Source organism: Perognathus longimembris, chromosome 12 (genome assembly GCF_023159225.1).
Source record: "Perognathus longimembris pacificus isolate PPM17 chromosome 12, ASM2315922v1, whole genome shotgun sequence".
NCBI lineage: Eukaryota > Metazoa > Chordata > Mammalia > Rodentia > Heteromyidae > Perognathus > Perognathus longimembris.
In genome coordinates this window covers 54,337,122-54,360,932 of record NC_063172.1, presented here as the reverse complement: position 1 = coordinate 54,360,932, position 23,811 = coordinate 54,337,122, and the positions used below count along the sequence as shown (strand labels likewise).

General features: G+C 40.0%; 1 protein-coding gene across 4 annotated transcripts in view; it reads left to right on the top strand.

The window, feature by feature from the left end:
* Positions 1-21,492, top strand: part of St18 (ST18 C2H2C-type zinc finger transcription factor) — a 61,963-nt gene extending 40,471 nt beyond the window's left edge. For all 4 annotated transcript variants that reach the window (XM_048358799.1, XM_048358797.1, XM_048358798.1 and 1 more), the window contains 9 exons: positions 1,894-1,956; positions 2,572-2,640; positions 4,013-4,075; positions 4,177-4,257; positions 5,663-5,884; positions 9,103-9,191; positions 16,438-16,541; positions 17,866-18,009; positions 21,352-21,492. In XM_048358799.1, coding sequence (XP_048214756.1) covers positions 1,894-1,956; positions 2,572-2,640; positions 4,013-4,075; positions 4,177-4,257; positions 5,663-5,884; positions 9,103-9,191; positions 16,438-16,541; positions 17,866-18,009; positions 21,352-21,492 — 976 coding nt within the window. The remainder of the gene's footprint in view (positions 1-1,893; positions 1,957-2,571; positions 2,641-4,012; positions 4,076-4,176; positions 4,258-5,662; positions 5,885-9,102; positions 9,192-16,437; positions 16,542-17,865; positions 18,010-21,351) is intronic.
* Positions 21,493-23,811: the final 2,319 nt, after the last annotated feature.

Sequence of the window (23,811 nt, the reverse complement as noted above, 5' to 3'; positions counted from 1 at the left end):
AGTCATTAAAAATAAAAGTAAAATAAAATAAATGCAGTGCTTTAGGGAACAGCAGGTGGCGGTATGTTTCCAGAGTGGGAATTCCCAAACAGATCTGAACATCCCTGATGTATAATGTTCAGGGGAAAAATTCTCATTCCATGAGTGAATGACACTGGCAAGATAACCCAACTCAAATATAATGACTATGACTTTTTCTTTACTTATGAAAGTATGTTTTAGTGTCTATATTTCCCTCTCTAGGGTTTTACCCAGGATTTTGGAAAGGGAAGAATAGATGACCCAGTTTAGATCAAGTCCTAAAAAGCAAATATCCCATTGTGAATTCTAACTTATAGTTCCTGAAAATGAATGCAAAGTGATTTTCTAGTGAAAAAAAACTTAGAAAATGCAAATTCAGAAAATATTGGAATATTTTAGCCTAAATGTCTCTTCAAAAGTTTAAAATCTATTCTCTACAGATGACCCCCTCACTACCCGGAGGATATCAGAAACCATCAGATTCAGAAATGATGTAACTGATTCTCCCTCATTCTTGACTGCACCACAAATAGTGCCAAGTAGGCTGAGGTCAATGTGGTCACTCCAAAGAAGCAACTTGCCAATAATTTCAGAAAATTATATGACTAAAACCCTAGGGCACCTCTGACCATGAAAGGAAAATTAAGAATACCTACCTTCTTGTTTTATATGTGTGCGTGTGTGTGTGTGTGTGTATACGTGTGTGCGCGCACATACGCGCACTGGTCCTAGAGCTTAAATTCAGGTCCTGGACCATGTCCTTGAGCTTTGTTGCTCTTCCACATGAGCCACAACCCCACTTCTAGCTTTTTGGTGGTTAATTGGAGATAAAAGTCACATGGAGTTTCCTTCCCAGGCTAGCTTTGAACCATAAACCTCAGATCCCAGCCTACTAAGTAGGTAGAGTTACAAGCATTTACAGGTATTATTTTTAAATGCATGGGAAACCCAGGACATATGAGAAGTTCATAAAGTAAACTGGAATGTAGACAAAGATGTGGCTGAGGAGTCTGTTCCTAGGTGGGTTGAGTTAGGGATGGCATTTGTTAGTTTGCTGTTTGGGTGAGACTGTCCCAAAGCTTCACTAACTAAATACACTTCTGCCAATTTCTGCACTGTCAGCTGCTTTTCCAGCTAAAAATATGTTATTATTTCAGTCAAATGTATTCTCTTTTTGTCAGTGATTTCTAAAATATTCATTAAGTAACTAGGTTGCCTTGGTCTTAAGAGCTTGCAAATATTTCTTTCTAGAATATATCGCATAATCAGTAGCAATATTCCTAAGATTTACTGTCACAATAAAGTGTGAATTTATCATTTGTTATAATTTTTTGCTTCTAGGGCTGGGAATATGGCCTCGTATACATGAAGCCCTGGGTTTGATTCCTCAGTACCACATATATAGGAAACGGCCACAAGTGGTGCTGTGGCTCAAGTGGCAGAGTGCTAGCCTTGAGCAAAAAGAAACCCGGGACAGTGCTCAGGCCCTGAGTCCAAGGCCCAGGACTGGCAAAAAAAACAAAAACAAAAAAACAACAATAAATTTTTGCTTCTAAAAATAGAATATCACTAATTGCTAATCCATAACACTAGGATATACATGGACCACTTTTCTGTTTCAAGTCATTTGCACTAGAGAATTGTGGACTTTGGAAAGAAATAACTGAGGAAAGTAACTCAGCATGCTGTTTACTCTCTTGTACTAGTCTACTGGTTCTTATATAAAAGCCAGTGTAAAAGTTGAATGCACTGGCTTCTGCATGCCCTATACAGTGTTATCTGGAAAGAAGAAGCTTCTTTATATGCTATGTGGCAAAACAAATTCATCTGCAAAATGCACTTAACCCTAATGGCATGTTTCTGTTGTCCTAGTTGTCCAACACCAGGGTGTGATGGAAGCGGCCATGTCACAGGGAACTATGCATCTCACCGAAGGTACTTAACCACCTTGTTTTCTCTGCTGCATATATTCATTCTCCAGAATATTATTCTAGAACCAGGAAAAACAGCCAATTTCTTAGGCTTGGGAGTTATCCTGTATTTTGGCTATAAAATTATATTGGGCTTTCTTCCTGCCTAGGTTTAACTGAAGACAATATTGTAACTGGAGTGGACCACTTACCCAGAGACAGTAGCACCTGTGGTCCTGGGTAAATAATAGGTCAAGTTATAGAGAGATGTAACTGTGCAAAATTCTGCTGACCATCCTGTTGGTATGATTTGCTTTCTCTTTGGGCACTGGTTTAAACCTTTAAACCATCATTACTGGTAATGAACTCTAATGGTAATCATCATATCACTGAATTCTGAAACTGGAGAGTCTCCTTGAATTAAAGTTCTTCATTAGAAACAGAGCAAATATGAGTTTACAAGAAATAAATAAAGTGCACGTGAGCCTATTCTTGTTAGTAGCAAAACAACATTCAAACTCAGTCATTATTTTTCCAATCCCCAATCTCCAGTAATTTAATATATGTCACTGATTTAGGAGTCTCTGAGCTAAGTTTGTCCACCTCGGTACATCTGCTTTTCTTTCTCTCCCCTTGTTAGTGTCTCTGGATGTCCTTTAGCAGATAAGACGCTCAAGTCCCTCATGGCTGCCAATTCTCAGGAGCTAAAGTAAGTGTGGAAGGCATGCATTCCTCCCTACCATGTGTTCAACCTGATGTGGCCCTCCTCCACCAAAGAAAAGTAATTGCGAGTAACAAAGCACTCTTTTTCACAGCTGAAATTAAGCCACTATAACTTTCTTGTCTTGTGTACTTTGTATTTTGTATTTTTTAAAGAAATAATGTAACTCTGAGACAAATCTTTCTTCTGTTAATTTCAGAATTGATTTACTAAATTGGACCTATGAAGTGTGATAAAGCATTTCCATCATGAATTTTAAGAAACAAGGGTAGTATTTTACCCTATAGCATTTAAAAACTTGGTTGCTTTTCACTTTTGTGTATTAAACATAGATTGGGCTCATTCTTAGCTTGTTTACAAGATCTCAAAGTCATATGTATATTGATATCTACTTCTTGATTTTATTTTCCCTACTCTTGTCTTTAATTCTAAATTTCTCATTTGGTTATTTTCATCTTTTTGTATTACATACACAATGAAATTTTACATTACATACACAAATAAAAACTTATGATCCATCTTATATCCTTCAAAGTATACCAATATAAAAAAATTGGAATCTTAGTATCAGAAATAATAAAGAGAACTATGAAATAAACACTGTAGCTGTCATGTATAGCTTCTAGGAACATTATTCACAGTTGTCTTTTGATTGTTGCTTTTCTCCAGTGGAATTCTTGTTTGGGTAGAGATAGCAAATGCTGGGTACTGTGTGTGAAATAAGAAGTGAAGATAAGGCACTTTCACGAAGGCCATCGTGGGGATGGCCTCTCTGTGTTCTTCTGAATTGGGGATTTTTTAATGGAAATCTATATACATTTTTTTATATCCCCGTGTATTTTGAACTTTATTCCTAGACTGCATTCCAAGTAGGAATGGCTTTCTCTTCTTCTTTTGCTGCTTGTACCCCACACTTAGTGATTGGTTATCAATAATATAATTATGAGGTCAGACAGAGTACACATTATGTAAGTTCTCTGGTAATAGTATTGATGCCTTAAGTCTATGAAGTTCCCCTATCTAAAACTTAATGGATTATCATAATCTGGACAACGTAATAGGGAAAAGTATTTATTCATAAAAATAATCTGGAAAAAAATCTTCTTTTTACATGAAAGATAAGAACTTTGGTTAGCGGCTTTCAAGTTTCTTCCAATGTAAGATTAAAAATAAAGAAAAATAAACGGATAATAAATTGTCTACCAATTATCATTCAATCCTTTAAAAAGGATTCTTAGCCAAAATTAGGCATATTGAAGGGAAGAGTCGCATCTAAAGCTTCCATTCCGTTTGACTGACTTGTGTCCTGATGGTGCTGTCTCCCCCGACCTTGCCCACACTCTGTTCTCTTTTTTTCCAGGTGTCCAACCCCGGGTTGTGATGGTTCTGGACACGTGACTGGAAACTATGCTTCCCACCGAAGGTAGGATTGATCCCACTTTTGAAATGGGAGTCAATGAGGCAGCAGCAGAGCCAGTAAGATCACATGGTTTTGTGTTGTTTATTGTTGGTTACACATTTTAGCTTGTCTGGCTGCCCGAGAGCAAGGAAAGGAGGCGTCAAAATGACCCCTACCAAGGAAGAAAAAGAGGACCCTGAACTTAAGTAAGTGGAACAATTGAAGCACCAAATTTAGCTTTATGGTTTTTGACAAATGAGAGGAGCCCTGGTTGGGATGCGGTAAAGCCTCCAGGCCGGGGGAGGGCACCGCAGCGAACAAGCACTCGGGACAGTTCTGAGGTGCATGCAGGCCTGGTACCTGCGGATATGACTCCGCCCTGCCTGTCTGTCCCTGGGGACAGACAGAGACACGCAGGCAGACAGATTAGAAAAAATTCTCACTGATAGCTGTGTTTCCACATTTCTTTGAAAATGAAGAAAATAAAAGGGGGTGGTTATAATAGTTCTCCTTTTCCTAATTGTTTTAAAAGAGAGTAGCACTATAACAGTGCTACAGAATGATATATTGACATGTTTCTCTGAGGTGTTCATGTTGCACAAAGTTAAGCTATCTACACTGAATTTCCTCCTCTAAGAAAAGGCTGTCTAGTCTTGGATGCTAGGTACAGTATACATATGGAAGTATAGTTTTTTCTATACCATTTCTAAATATAGTACTCAAACATTTGAAAACTAAAATGCTTGTACTGTGCCCCATGTGCTGTTTAGTGTTGATTGAGGCAGTTAACATTGTACACCCTGGGACTTTCTCCAGAAATGATAGGATTTAGTGCTTAACTAGCTGGCTTCAGAATTGAAGAGTATAGCCATGAGCTTAGTTTTCTTTGCTTCTTAGAAAATGGGTACATGAAGCTCCATTTCCCTCACCTACATAATGGGACATTAGCATTCTTCTCTATCCAATAGGTTTGCAGTCATATTTTACAAGATAATAGCCAGGCACCTGTAGCCAGGTACTGTGGTTTACATCCATAATCCTAGCTCAGGTGGCTGAGATCTGAGGATTGTGGCTCAAAGCCAGCTGGGGCAGGAAAGTCCATGCGACTCCTATCTCAAGTTAATCATCAAAAAGCCAAAAGTGGAATTTGGTTGAAGTGGAAGACCTCCAGCTTTGAGCAAATAAAGCTAAGGATGGCACTTAGGCCTTGAATTCAAGCCCCATTATTGGCATGGGCACACCATGCCAATTACCACCAAAAGGCTAAAGAGGAGCTATGTCTCAAGTGGTCGAGTGCTACCTTTGAAGGAAGAAGCTAGAATATAGTTCCAAGATACTTAGTTTAAGTCCCAGTACCAGCACACACACACACACACACACACACACACACACACACACACACACACACACACACACACACACAGAGGTAAAAAAGCATGAATACTGCTCAGCTCAGAGTCCTGTGGACCATTATTACTACTAATACAATACTGTTTTAATAGTTGTGGTAGCATCTTTTGAAACTCTATAGTTTCATGGATTGTCCCTGGGCAGTGCAGGACTGTTCCTGCCTTCTCCTCATCTGGTAATATCTCTGCTGTGTCTCTCTAGATGCCCTGTAGTAGGATGTGATGGTCAAGGTCACATATCAGGTAAATACACGTCACACCGAACAGCTTCCGGCTGTCCCCTGGCTGCCAAGAGACAGAAGGAGAATCCTCTCAATGGGACCCCTCTGTCCTGGAAACTGAACAAACAAGAATTACCCCACTGTCCCTTGCCAGGCTGCAATGGGCTAGGACATGTAAACAATGTTTTTGTCACCCACAGAAGGTAATGTTTGTTTTTTTATCTTCTTGTTCTGTTGAGGTGATTGTCACTGGAGTTGTGGGGAGGGGGGCGGTTAACACTCCTAAATGCCATTAATTATAGCACTTTGGTCTTATAACACTGAGTCTTGCTAAATAGATATTTTACTACTCTGAAGAACAGAAAATGTTATTTTCTCTAGTTCTGAAAACTCACTGCACAATTTTCAAGTGCTCTAGAAACTGTGCATTTGCTTTTTGTATTCTAAAATACTGCTTATGATGCTATTTTTAAATGGTTCAGTCTTTTAATGGTTCACTTCAGTTCCAAGTGGTGATAGTTACTCTATTATGTTATGTAATTGTAAAGTTTCACTTTACATATTTATATCATTCCCTCCCTCTCATGCTTTGGCTCAGCTTCTGGCCAAAATTGTAGCTATTTTGCTGCTGGGAAGATGTGACTCACCCACAGCAGCCAGAAAGAAAATGGCTCAGCACTGTGAGGTGCGGAGCAGGATGAAGGGAGATTTAGAAAACCCTTTTATAGTTTCACACTGACTTAATTCCTTTATCACTGAGTGTCATGGATTTCAACCAAATCCTTCATTGGGCAAGAGTGATCTCAGTCCAGCTTTCGGGCTCATATTCTACCTAAAGGGAAAAAGCTAGAAGATTCATGATGAGTCCACTTGTGCTGTCAGTGTCTGGGAATGGTGCTGATTTAAAGCCCAGTGCAGATTTAGGGAACCTCTGATGTTTTGTCTGTGAGAGGTGTACAGATTGAGCAAGGTTGGAACATCTTGATGCTTTGTTCAGTTCTAAGGATGCAGATCAACCATATCAGAAAATAAAGCGTTCCGGGAATTGCTTGTTTCCAGGTTACCAGTGAGGTCTGTTTATGGAGAAAATGTGAATGTTGCAGGTGGCTTCTATCTTGATGGCTTTCAAACACAGGCCTGTGTCCACATGGGCCCCTTTGCATGATTCTGTGTTCCGATCTTTACTTCATATTCACAAACAACAGTCACAAATCAAATTGTGTTACCTGCAATTTGGCTTTAAGAAGGCAAATAAAAATAAAATTTAAAATTGCCTCGATACATGTTCATTAGGTTGCATATCAACAACATGCTTGATTTCTGCATTATGTAATTGTGGAACACATTTAGTTAACATCTGTAAAAATAAATTTGTTTTTATTCAGTAATTGTACAAAAGGGTTTCAATTCAAAATATCAGTTTACATTGAAGTGTAGTTCTTGTTGACATTAAATATTTTTTTTGTGGTACTGGGGCTTGAGCTCAGAGTAGGTAGGTAACTCAAATTAAGCAGGTGCTTCAACATGTGAGCTACATCACCAGCCCATTTACTTTACTTTCCCTCCTTCCTTCCTTTCCTTCTTTTTCTGATGCGCTCTCTTGCTTTTGCCCAAGCCTTAGAGTGTGATCCTCCTACTTCATCTTCCATGTAGCAGGGATCACAAATGTATGCCAACACACTTAACTGGTTGGTTGAAATGAGGTCTCACTGATTTTTTTTTGTCCTGTCTACACTTGTACCACAATCTTCCTCATCCTCACTTCCTGAGTAGCTGGGATTATAGGCATGAGCTACCATACCCAGCCATCATCAACTTGAAAAATTACTACAGGTTTCTAAACTTACAAATCCTTGGAAAGGTCACAAAGGCTCTAATGAAATGTTACAAACAGACGTACTGCAGAATCATTGTAAAATCCAGTTTATCAACTAAATCGTTATCCCATTCATGACCACTCTCTGGGAGTCCATGTGAACAGATACACCTGTGCAAAATCTTTAGGAACCAATCATAGTGAGGCTTATCCTGACCATGAAGGAAAGCGAGAGGCTCCTGAACTACAGAGCTCAGGTGTGAGCTCAGTGCACAGCTTCATGTTTTCTTTTCTCTTCAAAGCTTCTGCTCATCAAATTTGAACAAACCACACAGCTTTATCTTTTCATATAGTACTACCAGCTATTATCCATTACCATTATGTGCATATTTTTTCAAATTTCATAGAATTTGAATGTTGAACAATTTGCTATTCTTTAAAAGAAATATAATTAATTCACACTTATTTAGTAAGGTCTTTCCTCCAGAAATACTTTCTTCCACTTTTCATAGCATCACAAACCTCAGGTTAAAGGATTATTTTGTAGATGAATTGAAACCAAATTTCTGTGGAGAAAAATATTTTAAGTGGCTGATTATGATCATTTTTATTATGATCTAAAAATGTTTGTACAAAGATACAACAAAACTGCATGAGAATTAATAGCTGCTTGGAAGAACAGAATTATCCGCACATAAACAATGGAAATTCAATTTTGATCAGTGTTGTCATTATCATATTGGTGCAATTTAAATAAAGCAGGTGACCTTAAGGGAAGGAAGGCTGCTGAAGAGAGCTGCTATTCAATGAGCAGAGTTCCCAGCACTGCCGGAACAATGGGGCCCTTGCCCTGGCCTCGACTCTACACTCACAGCGGCTCCTTTCATTCTGCCATTCAAGGGAGAGATGTGTAAAATGCAGAAGTAACATTTTAACATTGAAAACATAGAAACTTTTACATCGCCAGAGTGAATATCGTTTAGGAAGAGTGGGAGTTGTTCTTGATTTTTGTTAATCACTTGAGTCATTCTGTAAATCTCAGACCATACTTTGTTAAAAACAGGAAAACTCGATTCTGTTTCATTTTTCATGGAATTTTGACCAGTTAGCAATAGTCTTTACTCATAATATACACGGATAATTTCATGTTGATAGAAACTAAACTAGTTCCAAGCATGAGTGGCTCACACTTATAATTCTAGATACCCAGGAAGCTGAGAGTCAAGGATCGAGGTTAGGAGCCATTTGGAGTAGGAAAGTCTCTGAGTTTCTTATCTCCAGTCAACTACCCCAAATCCAGAAGTGGAGTACAAGTAGAGCTATAACTCAAATGATAGAGTGCCAGCTCGAGTTCTGGTACAGGGGGAAAAAGAAACAAAACAAAGGAATCTAGTGACAAATCCACAGAACACAAAATATTTTCCATTAACAGAAGAGCTTATGATCTTGATTTAATATATATTTTGGTTGTTTTCTACAAAGAGATGATGAAGTGTGAAAAATAGTGGGAGGCAAAAACCTCAATAGTAGATAGTAAATAAAATTCTTTTTAATTTTGTAAGAAACAAGCATATTTCACACATTAGTCTAAAATTGTTTTCACAGCTTGTCTGGATGTCCTCTCAATGCACAAGCTATCAAAAAGGGCAAAGTCTCTGAGGAGCTGATGACCATCAAGCTCAAAGCCACTGGGGGTGAGTGACCGTCCCCACCGGGAGCAGGGAGCCCCTAGGTTCTGTCTGTGCTGTGTGCCCAGTGGGATTGCAATATTCTGGAAGAAAGGTTTTCTCAGATTTGAGCTAAAACTATACATTACCTGAGAAACAATCTCTTGATGTCCTCATCTTTTTAATAAGGATTTTAGCACAGAAAGGCAGGAAATGGTATAAGGAATGATTGAGGCAAGCAAAGAGGTTGTATATTTCTGGCATGACAATGAATGTGTGTGTGTGTGTGTGTGTGTGTGTGTGTGTGTTCCCAGTATAAATCCCGCATCAAATTGTAGGAAGCACAATTTTTAACATCTATATTTGAATCTTTAAATGTTGTTCTATACTATACTCAGTATTTTTACAGTGACCAAAGGTCACCAACCTTTATAGCTACATTTTAATTTCCCTTCACATTTGCCTAGTGTCCAAGGGGGATACAACATTCTGAGTTCTATATTGGCACCCTCCCCTTGGTGCACTCTCTCTGTCTGTCTGTCTGTCTCTCTCTCTCTTTCTCTCTCTCTCTCTCTCTCTCTCTCTCTCTCTCTCTCTCTCCCTCTCTCTCTGGTTCTTCAGTGCTTTTCTAAATCTGTAACTGCTTTATCTCAGGCTTACATTGCGTCTTACGTGGACATCTTTCTGAGGCATCTGAGAAATGGTGGCAAAGCCACTGTCATACCTGGAAGATTTTATTGGACGGTTAGGGCTGAGCTGCAGTCTTGTCTTGTCTTGTATGTTAAGCACATGCTCTACCACTGCACTTCTGCAGTCCAGACTGAACACTTTTGCTTGCTGTCACTTTACCTCTCTAGAAGTCTTACTTACACCTTTTATTTTTTTAATTTAATTTTATTGTCAAGGTGATATACAGAGAGTTACAGTTACATAAGTATTGAGTACATTTCTTGTCAAACTTGTTATCCCCGCCTTCATTTTTCTCCTACTTTCCCTGTCCCCCATCCTGTCACTCATACCTTTAAATGTGCTCAAGTTGAGAAAGAGGTAGGAGAGCCCACGGGAGCTCCTCACTGATCCCTTCCCAGGCCCCAAGCTACCTTTCTTTCAACCACCTCCCTGGGTGTCCAAGGCTAAGACCTTCAGGAGGAAGGGGTGCCCTGGATTTTCATGAGTGACAGGCCTATGACCTCTTTCTATACCCAGAGCTCTGGGAAGGAGCTTTCCCAAGTTCTTGGCTGCTGCTCATACACACTCCTCACTCCTCAAACACCTCAGCACCTCTTAAATGACTTTGGGATAATTTCATGTGCACTTATTTGCATATCACTTTAATTCCAACAGCATTTAAAAGGTAGTGAGTGCAAAGCTTTATAAAAGAAAGGTAAATCAAAGATAAGAAATCAAAAGAGAACAAGCCTGAGAAAGGAAGACAAATCCCCTCAGACCATTTCACACCCTGAAGTAGCTCACATCTAACCATGCTTTTAGAAGCCACAGCAAAGGAGAACGCAATTTTTTTTGAGACTCACACTGTAGTGAGTACATTAGAGCACATGGCTGTGAACTGAGCTCATGATAAAAATAGTTTCTGTGTATCCCCAGTATAGAACACCAGCAACATCTATTACCAAAATATGAAGCACAGGGCTGCTCATAATAAGAATAAAAACAAAATACAAGCTAGGGTCTTAAACCAGATTATGATGGAACCATGAAAACAGAAAAATAAAAATGAACTTGTAGTCAGATATAAAGATCATATGACTTTGAACTTAGTTCACAATGTTTAATTAAGGTAGACATAAACCAGTCCCACAACTATCTGAGTTTATATTTTGAATTAATATTACTTACCAGTCCACACACGGTAAATCTATACAAAAAATGTTTACATTTATTATATATGAGAACTGATCTTCAGTTCTCCATCTTTGTCATAATTAAATTGCCATACTGATTAGTGTATGATAATAAAATTAGGCCATCTGCACAACAAAAGGTGTTTGCCCTTCTATGCCCTTTCAAGTAAAAATGAAAGTTGTGATGACTGACCTATGTGTATAGTCTCATGTGTAGCAGATCCTTCCAGCTCTTCTCAGCTGGCAAAATAACGTGTTCTAAATACCATGACTCCTTGTTCCTTTTAGGACATTAACTCACCCCTATTAACAAAAGTGGGCCAATTTTCATTAATTCATTATTCATAGTAAATTTTAGTCTGAGACCCAAATATAAATATTCACCCAAGCAATGTAGTGAGGCTTATAAACATAAGTACACAAGAGACAGATTGGGAAGATTGTGAGTAAGGACCATCCCAGACAAAAACTTCTCAAGGCTCTATCTCAGATAATGACTGGCATGGTGGCTCATGCCTGACATCCCAACTATTCGGGAAAGTGCAAATAGGATAGTAACCACTGTCGCAAAAATGACCAGTCCTAAAGAGGGCTGAGTCAGTCAGCAAAATACTTGCCTAGCAAGCACAAGGGAAAATAGATAAACAAAGGTATTTGTTTGAAATAAAATAAAATTCTTTTGGTTTTGTGCTAAGAAAAAAAACTATTTTCAAAGCACTTGTAAGTTGAATATACTTGCTATAAATCGGCATTATGACAGTTGTAGGGAATATCAGAAAAGATATTATAAATGACATAATCACTAATTATATAAAGCAGGCACAGATTTGTGGCAAGTAAAACTTGGAATTGTTAAATGAAGCACAAGTAAAGCTTTTTAAATACAGAGGTCTATTTTTTTTTAAAGCCAGGATTGAAGAGTTCATTGAATAATGGAGTGGAAACCTGTGAGACTTCCCGGATGAGCAGCAGTACACAGCCAGCTGGCAGTCTACCACAGGCGTGTCTGCAACACACTACTGCACAGTTGCATTGTCATTTCCCAAGCACATCAAGTATAGGAGGAAAAGTTACCTTACAGGGCTGGGAAGGTGGCTCAGTGGTAGAGTGGTTCGATTCCTCAGTGCCACATAAACAGAAAAGGCCAGAATTGGTGCTGTGGCTCAAGTGGTATAGTGCTAGCCTTGAGCAATGAAGCTCAGCAACAGTGCCAGGCCTTCAGTTCAAGCCCCAGGACTGGAAAAAAAAAAAGTTACCTTACAGTCACCCCTTTTAACTCTAAGACCCCAACAGTTGCTCACAGCTGTAGGTGGCACTGAGTTCTATGTGTGCCATATTCCCTATACACACCACCAGTCGTCAAGACTAATATGTCAGTTAGGCAAAGGACGAGAATAACAACAGACAAACAGTTATTACTGTAAACAAGCTGCTACAATAAATGAATGTTACTTGAACAAAGTTTCCACTTAATTGTTCAGTTGACTAACTGAAATCTACCAAAGAAAAATGATGGTTGAGTGAGGGAGCACTGTGTAATAGTTAAAGAAGTGTAATTCCGAACAACCATACACTTGAATCTCTGCCCCTTTCCTTGTACCTTGATTTCCCCATCAGTATCTCACCTCATGGATCCAGTGTTACTATTCAGAAACATAGAGTGAAATACAAGATCCAGAGCCTCCCTTTATCCCCTTCCAGTGGGAAAATGTTCCACTGTGGAAGAAAGCTATTCTAGACTGTATATGTGGAAATAGATACAGTGATGTATTAGCAGGGGGAAAAACACACACAAAAAACTGTGAAGACAGATGAAGATCCTTTAGCCAAAATATTCCTCAAACGTTCAGTAGTCATAAAACATTGGTTCCCTTTTTGATGGATTTCATGGAAATTTATGTAACCCTGTAATGCTATTCCAGGCACCTCTTGTTACTTGGCCCCTACCAAATGGCACTACTATAAGTGGCCGTTGTTAGTCAGATTTCCATTACTATACAAAATACTTAAGATAATCACCTCCTGAAGAGTTGGGGGTTTGTTTGGCTTATAGAGTTAGACTGTATGCCCTGGATAGTTCCATCCATGATGTTGCTCCCACAAAGAAAGTCCTAACTACACAACTCATGAGTGGAGATGAGAGGGAGGGTTGGGAGAAAAAGGAAGGAACAGAAGACACTGTACAAAAGGAAATGTACACATTACTGGACACTGTACATCATCCATGTAATAACAATAAAGTAAATTAGTAAAATTTTAAAGTCCTAAAATATGGGAATGGTTCCATTGCCATGTTAAAAATAAATAGTCCTAAAATACCACCTGTTCCAGCAAAAGTTTTCCTTCCTTTACTTTTCCCCTACTCCAATCCTCCACAAGTCTTGCAGATTCTTTCTACAGATTTTATTGTGAGTTCATCTTCTTCTAACCCTCAACTTCCTTGCCCATGGAAAAGGGCTATTAAGATATAGTCACAATTTCTGACTGACCTTATAGCTTCTACTCTGTCTCTCTTCAATCCATTCCCTACCAAAGTCAAACCCTACTTAGGTTTTTGAAGGTCAGCCAGATCACACCAACTCCCCTTCTTTAAATCTACACATACTACATATGGTAAAGTTCCATTCATAAGTTAAGTTCCCCATAATAAATAAATTAAAGCCCACTGGGGGCTTCCCTGTGGCCTGCCTGACCCCATTCCACTTCCTTCCTATCTGCGATGCCTTTCCTATTTCCCTCACCTGAGATGTTCATCTTGCCCTCCTCCTTCTCCCACCTCCTTTTCAGCTTTCGTGTCTCAGAGTATATACATCTTCTGAGAGAGGGTCCTCATGGCACTCAGCCTGTTTCCTCCAGAGCTCTTCACAGTTATAAGAATTTTCTTTTATTTACCTCACCAGATACTATATAGGAAAATGCCATTCCTGAGGGGGAATTGTATCACAGAAGAGTAAAAGCAGTGTCAAAAGAAATACAATAGAAATCCTCATTTGCTCAGATCAGAAAAAAATGCAAACTCAGTAGCACTCCAAATACCTATTTCATTGAGATCCAAATATTTCCAACCTTTGTTCCCTTGTCTGAGATAAGATTGCTCTTGCAGAACATCAGCCAGTAGTATTCGGTGCTCAGGAATCCTCTAGAGTTCTCTAGCTACATCTGGCCAGTGTAGAAGAGAAGAAGCACCAGGTCTGCTACACTGCAGCTCGCTTAGCCACTGGTAAGGTTCTCTATACCTATTTGCTCATTTCTTAGTAGCTGGTCAAGCCATTGTCTCATATTCAGATTGGCCTGTGTTTTAGCTGTTGGCCTGAATTCCTTTTATATTTGACTCCCAGAACCCAAAGTAAGATTATCTTGTGATACTTTCTCTTATTGGTTCATGCATGGCCCACCATCATTTAGGCAGTTACCGTGAGTGTGTGTGTGTGTGTGTGTGTGTGTGTGTGTGTGTGTGTGTGTGTGTGTGTGTGTGTGTGTGCTGGTTCTGGGCTTGAACTCAGGGCCTGGCATGGTCCCAAGCTCCTTTTGCTTAAGGCTAGCACTCTACCAGTTGAGCCACAGCTCCACTTCTGGCTTTTCTTTTCAGCAATTTAATAGAGATAAGAGTCTCAGACTTTCCTGCCCAGACTGTATTAGAACTGTAATCCTGAAATCTCAGCTTCTTGAGTAGCTAGGATTACAGGCATGAGTAGTGCCCTGCCTAGGCAGTTATTAAAAAAAAAAGCAGTAAGTACCTACAAAATAGCCACCCATTTTATCACATTGTAAGTGAACCTTGAGGACATAAACTTTTCCTTCTCTATTTTATATGACTAAGAGTCACTCAGGTTGCTTGCAGGGGCAGATGAATATTGTTTCTAGTTTGGGCCTTTGTGAATCATGCTTCTGTGTACATCTTGTGCACAGATCCTATTGTATGTATGTGTTCATCTATCTTCCTTGTGTGTGTACTTAGGAGTGAGTTGCTGGGTCATAAAAAATGAGAATTCATTTACCTTCAATAGTTATCTTGCCCCATTTTCTGTAACTATTACAAAATACTTGAAACTGGGTAATTTATAAGGAATAGAAGCTGATTTATCTCATAGTCCTAGGATTTGGAAGTCTAAGAGTTTGTCACTGGTAACCTGCTCAGTGCTTTGACAAGGTAACACGGCACCTGCTCAGTAACATGGTGGAATGCATCTCATGGTTAGACAGAACAGAAGTGCAAGCGCAAGTCTCTCTTTGTCTTATGAAGCTGCACATGCAATCCTGGGCCTCTGCCTTCATCATCCCATCTGATGCAATGTCATCAGGGAAGCTCTATCTTGAGGGTCTTATTTATAGTCTAAATTATGTTCCTAAAGTCTCAGCTCCAAATACCATTAAATATAACTTTGAAACTTAAGAACCCCACACATTTGAACTGTAATGCTAGGATATGGATTCTTCTCCAAGGTAGACATCCCTGGAAAGTGTAAAGAATAGTTTTTGTTCATACTAATTATAAAGCCAAATCTCCCTCAATCTCAGTCTCCTGAAATCAATTGTATTATAACCCACATACTGAAATGTACATTTGTTCTTCTTTGGCTAGCTTAGACTTCTCCTGTTCTGTTCTGTTTGTGCCATTGTAAGTGCCTTTTCCAGCTTCTTCAAGTGTTGAAAATGCCTTCATATGCTCTCTACAATTTCTTTGAGAGCCTGCCATGCTGTCCACCCTCTGCCCTTCATGCATGCATTGTCACAACACAGGTATAGTTTCTTGTTCCAGGAGAGAAACCCGAAGCCCCAAAAAATCTTGGTTAAGGTGCCCAAATTCAAGAGCGGTGTCCAGGCTATGTTCTGCCTCATAATTTCCATGTGCTCCTCACCCATGTCCACGCAGGGAGCCATACTGTGTGTCTGTGCCCTCCAGGTGCCTGTCAGCCCCATCTCTCAGCACAGTGATAGATACCCATTGCTGCGTGTCCCTCACGTCCTCGCTGTCTCTGTAGGGAGGTGTATAAGAAGACACGTGTGCTTTGCACTTTACACCCAGCTTGCTCTTGGACTTGGAGCTTAAGCAGGTTATTTAACTTGTGTCACCCTTCCTGAGGTCTCGTTTACCTGCCTGAGGCCCAGGGTCCTTACAAATGAAGAAGTGTACTGAGACTTGCCCTAAGGGCACAGGGCTGCAAGTGTGCCTAGCAGATTCACGCTAATGTAGCTGAGCCACTTTAAATACTGGTACTTTTCTATTCCCTCTTTTCTTACAAAGAATTAAATCTGATAACTCTTTTCATTTACTTTTTCTGAATTCTGCATATGTGTGGTTTGGGTAAAAAATATTTCAAACTGAAGTCTCACAAGTTAAATATAAAATGAGTCACAGTTGTCCCTGTCTCATGTTGTCAGTATCACTAAGACTGTCTGACTCTCCACAGGTATAGAAGGTGATGAAGAAATCAGGCATTTGGATGAAGAAATAAAGGAATTAAATGAATCCAACCTTAAAATAGAAGCAGATATGATGAAACTTCAGACTCAGGTAAATGCACAAAAAGTTATTTTTGAAATAATCAGTCATTAGTAGAAACAAAAGCACCTGAAAATATCCTAACGTCTTAAAGGGAACGCACCAACATGTCTCAGTTTTACCACGTGTGTAAACCCAGAGCTGGAGCGCCATTATCCAGGTCATCCTTCGCTGCTCTCATTTCCACCTTGCCTGCAGGAGGAGCTTTAGAAAGAATTCCATTGACAAAATTAACAGTGCTTAGTCTTATTCAAAATTCAAGCCAATCGCTTTTTAATTCCTCAACAATACTTCTTCCAGTGTCAGTGTGTAACAGAAACAAATCTTAGGGGACAATTTCTTATATAATATTTTTTGGCATGTACGAATCAAGCTCAGTCCAGGCCAGAGACATGCTGAGGAGTTGCATACCTGCAAGTGTGAGACCCGAGTTCAAACCCCAGTATTACCAGAAATTAAAACCAACACCAAATTACTCCAAGCTTTTGAAAACATTCATAAAAACTATTACAAGTCAGAAGGTAAAGAAAGAGACAAAGAAAAACATGGATGGCCTTTCTTTCCCTTTCCTCCCAACCCTCCCTCCCTCTCCTGTCTTCCCCAATCCTAAAATAGAGGGCTTTGGCCCATTGCTGTCTTCGCAGCCTGGGCAGTGGCAGAGAGGCAAGCTCCTGTAGAGGAGGAGCCAAGCATGGGCATGCCGCAGGGGAAGGGAACCGAGGCGCACAGGGTCCTTCACCTGGGACCTCCTGCCCCATGATGATGACCATGACCTTGGATTCTATTGTGAAAAATACAGAGCCGTGGTGTAGATTTGAGCTCAGGAGTTGCACCAGATTTCCTCACATTTGAAGAGATTCTTTCAGGCAGCCATGCTGAGGGAAGAGAGCCAAGACCTAGAAGACAAAGGCGGCGGCAGCCCCCTGTGGAAGGCAGTACAGCAGGTGGTTCTAGCATGTACAATTTAAAGGAGGTTTCTAGTGGATTTGGAGTGTGAGAGCAAGAGAGACAGGGGCGACCTTGAGGTCTAGGCAGTGTTCTGCTTCTGTAGCCGTGAAGGAGCTGCTGGGGTGGAGAAGGTTGCAGGAATCTCAAATTCCCTGTGCGGCGCCCTGAGCCTGGCTAGCCAGGCTCAGATGGCCTTGTAGACCTGCAGTTCACAGAGAAGTCTGGGCAAAGACACAAACCCAATGGGACTCAGAGACATAGTGCAACACTTCGGGCTGCAAATTGGGGCAGATAAATGCCGGTGGACGTTGGTATTCATGCATTTCCGTCAGAGACCATTTGTGTGCCTTCAAACTCTACTTACAATCCCAAGTTATTTCCACTTCAGATCACTTCCATGGAGAGCAACTTGAAGACGATTGAGGAGGAGAACAAACTCATCGAGCAGAACAACGAGAGTCTGCTAAAGGAGCTGGCAGGCCTGAGCCAGGCTCTCATTTCAAGCCTCGCCGACATCCAGCTCCCACAGATGGTAAGTTGGGGCCCCAAACATTGCTGTCAACATCCAAAGTGCATCTTCACCATGCCATTACCCAGCGCGCTGCCAGGACGCAGGACTGCCTGTGGGCCCTGCCAACAGCCACCATCAGCACAGGCTCGGCACACTCTCACCCAGCGTGAGTCCCCAGCTGGGAACATGGTAGAAATATACCTTTAAATTATATGAAGACCAAGAATAGATGATAGACAGATATGTACGTACATACATACATACATACATACATACGTACGTACATACGTACATACAGATAGATAATTAGCAGCACTGGGTTTTGACCTTACGACACTCTTCCACTTGGGACTCAAGACACCTGCTCAGCTGTTCGGTTATTTTGCAGCTAGGGCCTCAAGTTTTTGCCTCAGGCCAGCCTCAAACAGAAAGACTCAGTCCTCCTATCCATGCTTCCCACATAGCTGAGATTACAAGCGCGCTACCACCATGCCTAGTTTACTTGTTGAGATTGGGGTCTTGTTGATGCCTTTTTCCCCAGATGTCCTGCAAATCATCATCTTCTAGATCTCTGCCTTCTAAGTAGCTGGGACTACAGGCATGAGAAAGCACACTGCCCCTAACCAGCTGTAATCTTAAAAACGGAAATCATTAAAAATCGAAGCTTTATTTAAAGCTGGTTTTATATGAAGGTTCACTGGAAATGTATTTCTTTTTTTTTTTTTTTTTTTTTTTTGGCCAGTCCTGGGCCTGGGACTCAGGGCCTGAGCACTGTCCCTGGCTTCTTCCCGCTCAAGGCTAGCACTCTGCCACTTGAGCCACAGCGCCGCTTCTGGCCGTTTTCTGTATATGTGGTGCTGGGGAATCGAACCTAGGGCCTCGTGTATCCGAGGCAGGCATTCTTGCCACTAGGCTATATCCCCAGCCCTGCAAATGTATTTCTAAGTACACGATTTCATGACTTCTAAACATGAGAGTCAGCTTTTAATATCATCTGCCCACCTCAAGAACTTTTTTTTTAAGTTTAATTCCCAGTAAATTCTCTATAATATTCAGCTTATCTCATATAGAATAAAAAGCATAAAAGTGTGCAAGGCATCTTTATTTCCATAAACTTTAACATGTAATTTAGGTTTGCAGCCTTTTAGAAGGTTTTAACTTCAGTATCTTTTATATTTTCAAGAGTGTAGATTACTCTGTGGAGAAGGGTTATGTCACCAAATGCTTCTCCTCAGGGCTTCTCTGTTCTTACAGCTGGGCTGCCTTCAAGTAGCAGAATTATGAAAATAAATAAATACAAATTAAAATAAACAAAATCTGGGAGTGTCTCTGTCATCCAGGCTGTGTGGACAGAGTAAATGGGAAGGCCGCAGTCCACGATGGCCTGGGCAGAAGTGTTAGTCTATTTTGCAAGCTGCTGGTGGCTCACACGGAAATCCTAGCTGCCCAGAAGGCTGAGGTCTGAGAATTACAGCTTGAAGGCAAAACACTCCGTAACATTCTTACCTCTAATTAACCAACAAAAAGCTAGAATAGAGCTATGGCTCAAGTGGTTGAGCACCAGCATGAGGCAGCAGGCCCCAATACTGGTACAAAGAAAAAAAGAAAAGAAAAGCAGAAGCAGCAGCATAAACAAATGCTGCTAACTTTGCTTTGCACAATAAATCTCTCAATTTACCCAACTTCCTAGCATGATGCTTTCATTTTACTTCTTCTAAGTTATTTTTTTTTACAAAAAGTCAATAATATAAAAGTGAATACAAAGGAAAATTGTTCTAAGCTTGAATTAAGGTAATTTTTGGATAAGTTTGTAATAATCCTTATCAGCATTTGTCTAAGTCTACTTTAAATGTGCATTCCTTACTGTGTTTTTCTCACCGGGGGTACAAAGCAATTGACACATGGATAGTCAGGGTTCAAGGCACTCTCGTGGTAACTTTCAAGGCACATGGCATAAATTGTTCTCTGAATACCAAAGATGAGCAGCCAAATCCTATTCAACAGTCGGGGAAACAGGGCTTCGGCCCATCACTGTCTCTCCATTCCAGAGCCAGTGCAATCAGATACACTCCAACTGTGGTCTTTATCCACTCTGCCACCCAGAACACACAGTTACGTGAGCTCTCAAGAGCCATACCACACAGCAAAGGCAGAGACTAAAAACCAAGGAAATCACAAATGAACAATGCTATTCAACTTAAGAGTTAGAAACCTTGCTTTTTAAGTGGCAACAATGACAATCATATCCTACGTATCTATTGTAGTTATATTGCTTTCAAAGCCCTGTCATCCCAACACCTTGTAACATATGCAAGGAATATGTATTGGGTTTTCCAAGAGGTGGGAAGGAGCAACAGCAGCAGTGGCTGGGGACATGTACTTTGTGTCGTGCGTTGCCTGTCATACATGTTCAAATGTATTTGTATATACCTAGTGCTACTCTCCTTAAAGTATCACTTTAGGCAGAGGAAACCCCTAAATGCCAATAGGATAAGGGTGAGCAAAGCTTGACCTTGTAAAGCTCATATTCTCTCTAAAGAGATGGAAACTTAAAAAACAAAACATACTGCAAGCCCTGTGCTGGTAGCTCACACGTGATTCTACTCAGGAGGCTGAGATCTAAGGATCCAAGTTTGAAGCCAGCCTGGCTAGGAAAGTCTGTGAGACTCTTATCTCTAACTATAAAAAAAAAAAAAAAAAAGCTAGAAGTAAAGACGAGGCTCAAGTGCTAGAGTGCCCTCCTTGAGTGGAAAAAGCTAATGGACAGCACTCTGCCCTGAGTTCAAGCCCTGCCAGTCCCATCATAAATAAATTAACTAATTAATTAAATATGTACATGCATATATACACTGCAGTGATGTTACAGAAGAAAAATGGAGAGAAGACGTCTGAGGAGATAGCAGAATAACCCTGCACTACAATGGTTTAGTGAGCAATTTGCCCACATCTTACACTCCTGCAGTTCCAACCACAATGCTGTTAAAGGAACCTCTTAGGGCAAAACTTCCTCCCAGGGTCAACAACACCGACCATCTCCAAGCAGACCTTCTTTTGTGCCCAGCATGTGTAGCAGAGGCCCAGGACTCCCCATAGGAGAGGACATACAGTTGGGAAAGGTCTACTCAGCTTGGTATGTCTCCAGATTGGCCCCGGGACTACACAAGCAAGCGCCATTCATCCCATGAATTCACGGTGACCAGATGAATTCCAGCACACTCAAATTTCTTTCTTCATCTCTCCAAACTCCAGCAGCAATGTGAACCCATGCCTTCCCTCCCACACTCCTGACACAGTCCTGTCTTTCCTTGTCACCTGATTCTTGAACAGTTGTGATTGCTTTTAATGTATTTTGTCTCCACTTAGGGACCTATCAGTGAGCAGAATTTCGAAGCATATGTAAATACACTCACAGACATGTACAGCAATCTGGAACGGGACTATTCCCCGGAATGCAAAGCTCTTCTGGAAAGTATCAAGCAGGCAGTGAAGGGCATCCATGTGTAGGACACCACACTGCGGGCAAGCGAGATTCTAACTGCAGTGAGCGAGGGGCTCACCATTGCCAAGCATGGAGTTGTCCTCCTGCATTTCCAGCTGCAACATTGCACTAATTTTCCCCCCAGCTGACATAAAATGGAAAGAAAAACTATGATAAACTCTTCGGATTAAAAGCAATGCAGTCGATTATTAGATCTTATTTATTTTCATATGTTTTTCTTTTCTTCATTGCACTCTTTCTTTTGTAAAGTATATGTAAAAATAAATGTGACATTTTTATATTTTATTTATTACTAATCAAAGAGTTTTTTATCTTTTAACTGCATTTTGAGGTCTGCCATATTTTTACAAGTGTGTTAATTTATTTTCTAATAGGATCTAAATAGAAATGCTATTGTCAAATCACCTATATTGCTGGGCTTAAATGAGAAAACTAGTGTGTGAAGGAAATCCTGTGTAAGGACTGCACTATGGTCGTTTCATTTTGATTGCACACTTCTTTTTCCCCTTCCCCTGGTTTTGTATTTACAAATGAATTTGTGGTCAGGTGTGCTGCGGAAGGACCAGAAGGCAATTAGCGCCCTCTAGTGGCCACACCGTATTCACAAAAGCACAGGACCTGGAAAACAGCCTGCTCAGAATGTGTTAGCAATAATTAAACACGGCAACCAGCGAAGTATTCAACTTGGCTGTACGGTTTTAGTTAATATGAATTATTTATGTGAAGTGTTTTAAAAAACATAAGCTTTTTTCATGTTGCAGATTTGTTGGTTTGTTTTTCAAGTCTTATCAGATAGTTGGCAATTCTCATTTCAAGACAAGAAAGAAGTTGATGTGACCAGCCAGGCTTTCCTGCCATATGTTGGTGCAATACACAAGTGACAATATTGGTGTAGATTTGTACTTAGCAAATACAAACATCCAAATGGAAATTTTTGTAGATACCATATCCCCTGAAATAGCATTTATCTTACTGGGTTAACTGGAAAGAAATGGAAAATAGAGTAACAAATGAAAAAACATAAAACACAAAAAAAACGCTACTCCTATCTAAGTGATTGCGTTCAACACGGGTAACACTAGTGGTTTCCTCCTTAGGAATACAACACCACTCAATTTGATTTTGAAAAAAAAAAGCTTGCCATTGAACTGCAAGAGGTACAGAGTCTACATATATGAATGAATACACACCCAGTTGAACCTTCCATTTTGAATTTCTGAGTGGATCTGAGTTTAGTTGTTGCTGTAGTCAAGGCAATGTCTATTTCAGGGACTGTAAAGTAGTTAAGCATTGTTTGAAAAGTTTTTTTATATTTATTTTTATTAAGGAAAAGGTATAGACAACCAGCTAAACTGCCTTTGTGGTGAGCACACACATTTCCATGTGCAGACGTGCCTCGGTGTAAATGTACACATGAACCTGGTATGGGCTTAGTGTTCTGTGCTATAACAAAGTGTTTATTTTTTATTAACCTCATGGATATTTGACTGAATGTGATGGCACTCCCAGCTTGAAGTATTCCTCTGTCTCACTGCTGACTGTGCAAGTACCCACAGAGTGCTCCCACAGTGACTCCCTCCCGTGAACCCACACCACTCGTAGGCATTAGGTGAGGCTTATCTTTGGTCTGGGTTCATTTGAACTCCTGACTCTTAGTTTAGTGCAAATGAGATGTCTGTTCTTAGGTAGGAACGGTGTTTATTTAAAAATCAATTTAAAAGAGAAAAAGCTACCATATGTGCTATCTACTATTAGTGGGACACCAAACAAAATTTTCTATTAAAGTTATGTACTTGCAAACCTTTTTGCTATACAGTACTTCATAGATGCATACAAATGAGTTCACTTATTACAAAGACGAAAGTTTAATTTGCTAAATATTTTAACAAGTTTGTTATATATTTTATTTAATTTTAAAAGAAATCTCTTACCCACCTATGTATTTATTGCATTATTTACGATGACTTCAGGTTAATTTATTTGTGTTGGCATAGTTTGAGTGAAATGTGTGAACTATGTTTGTATTTATTTGCTTTGTACTTGATGTGTTTTGTAATGTGCACTGAAGGGTTTTTTTTCTTCTCAACTATGTTAATGATCGATACTGTAAATTGGGTCTTTTGTAAACAAAAAAATGATGTATGCATTTTTTAATTTGAAGTAGTTTGTTTGTATACTGTTTCTCCAAACAATTAATATTTCTTACATCAAAGCAACAAAATTGTGTTCAGTGCTGTACATTTGGTGTATGGTAGGAAATAAACATTGATAATGAGTTTTGCTGTGATCTTTCTGAGACTGGGCTCATCATCCCATAGAACCCA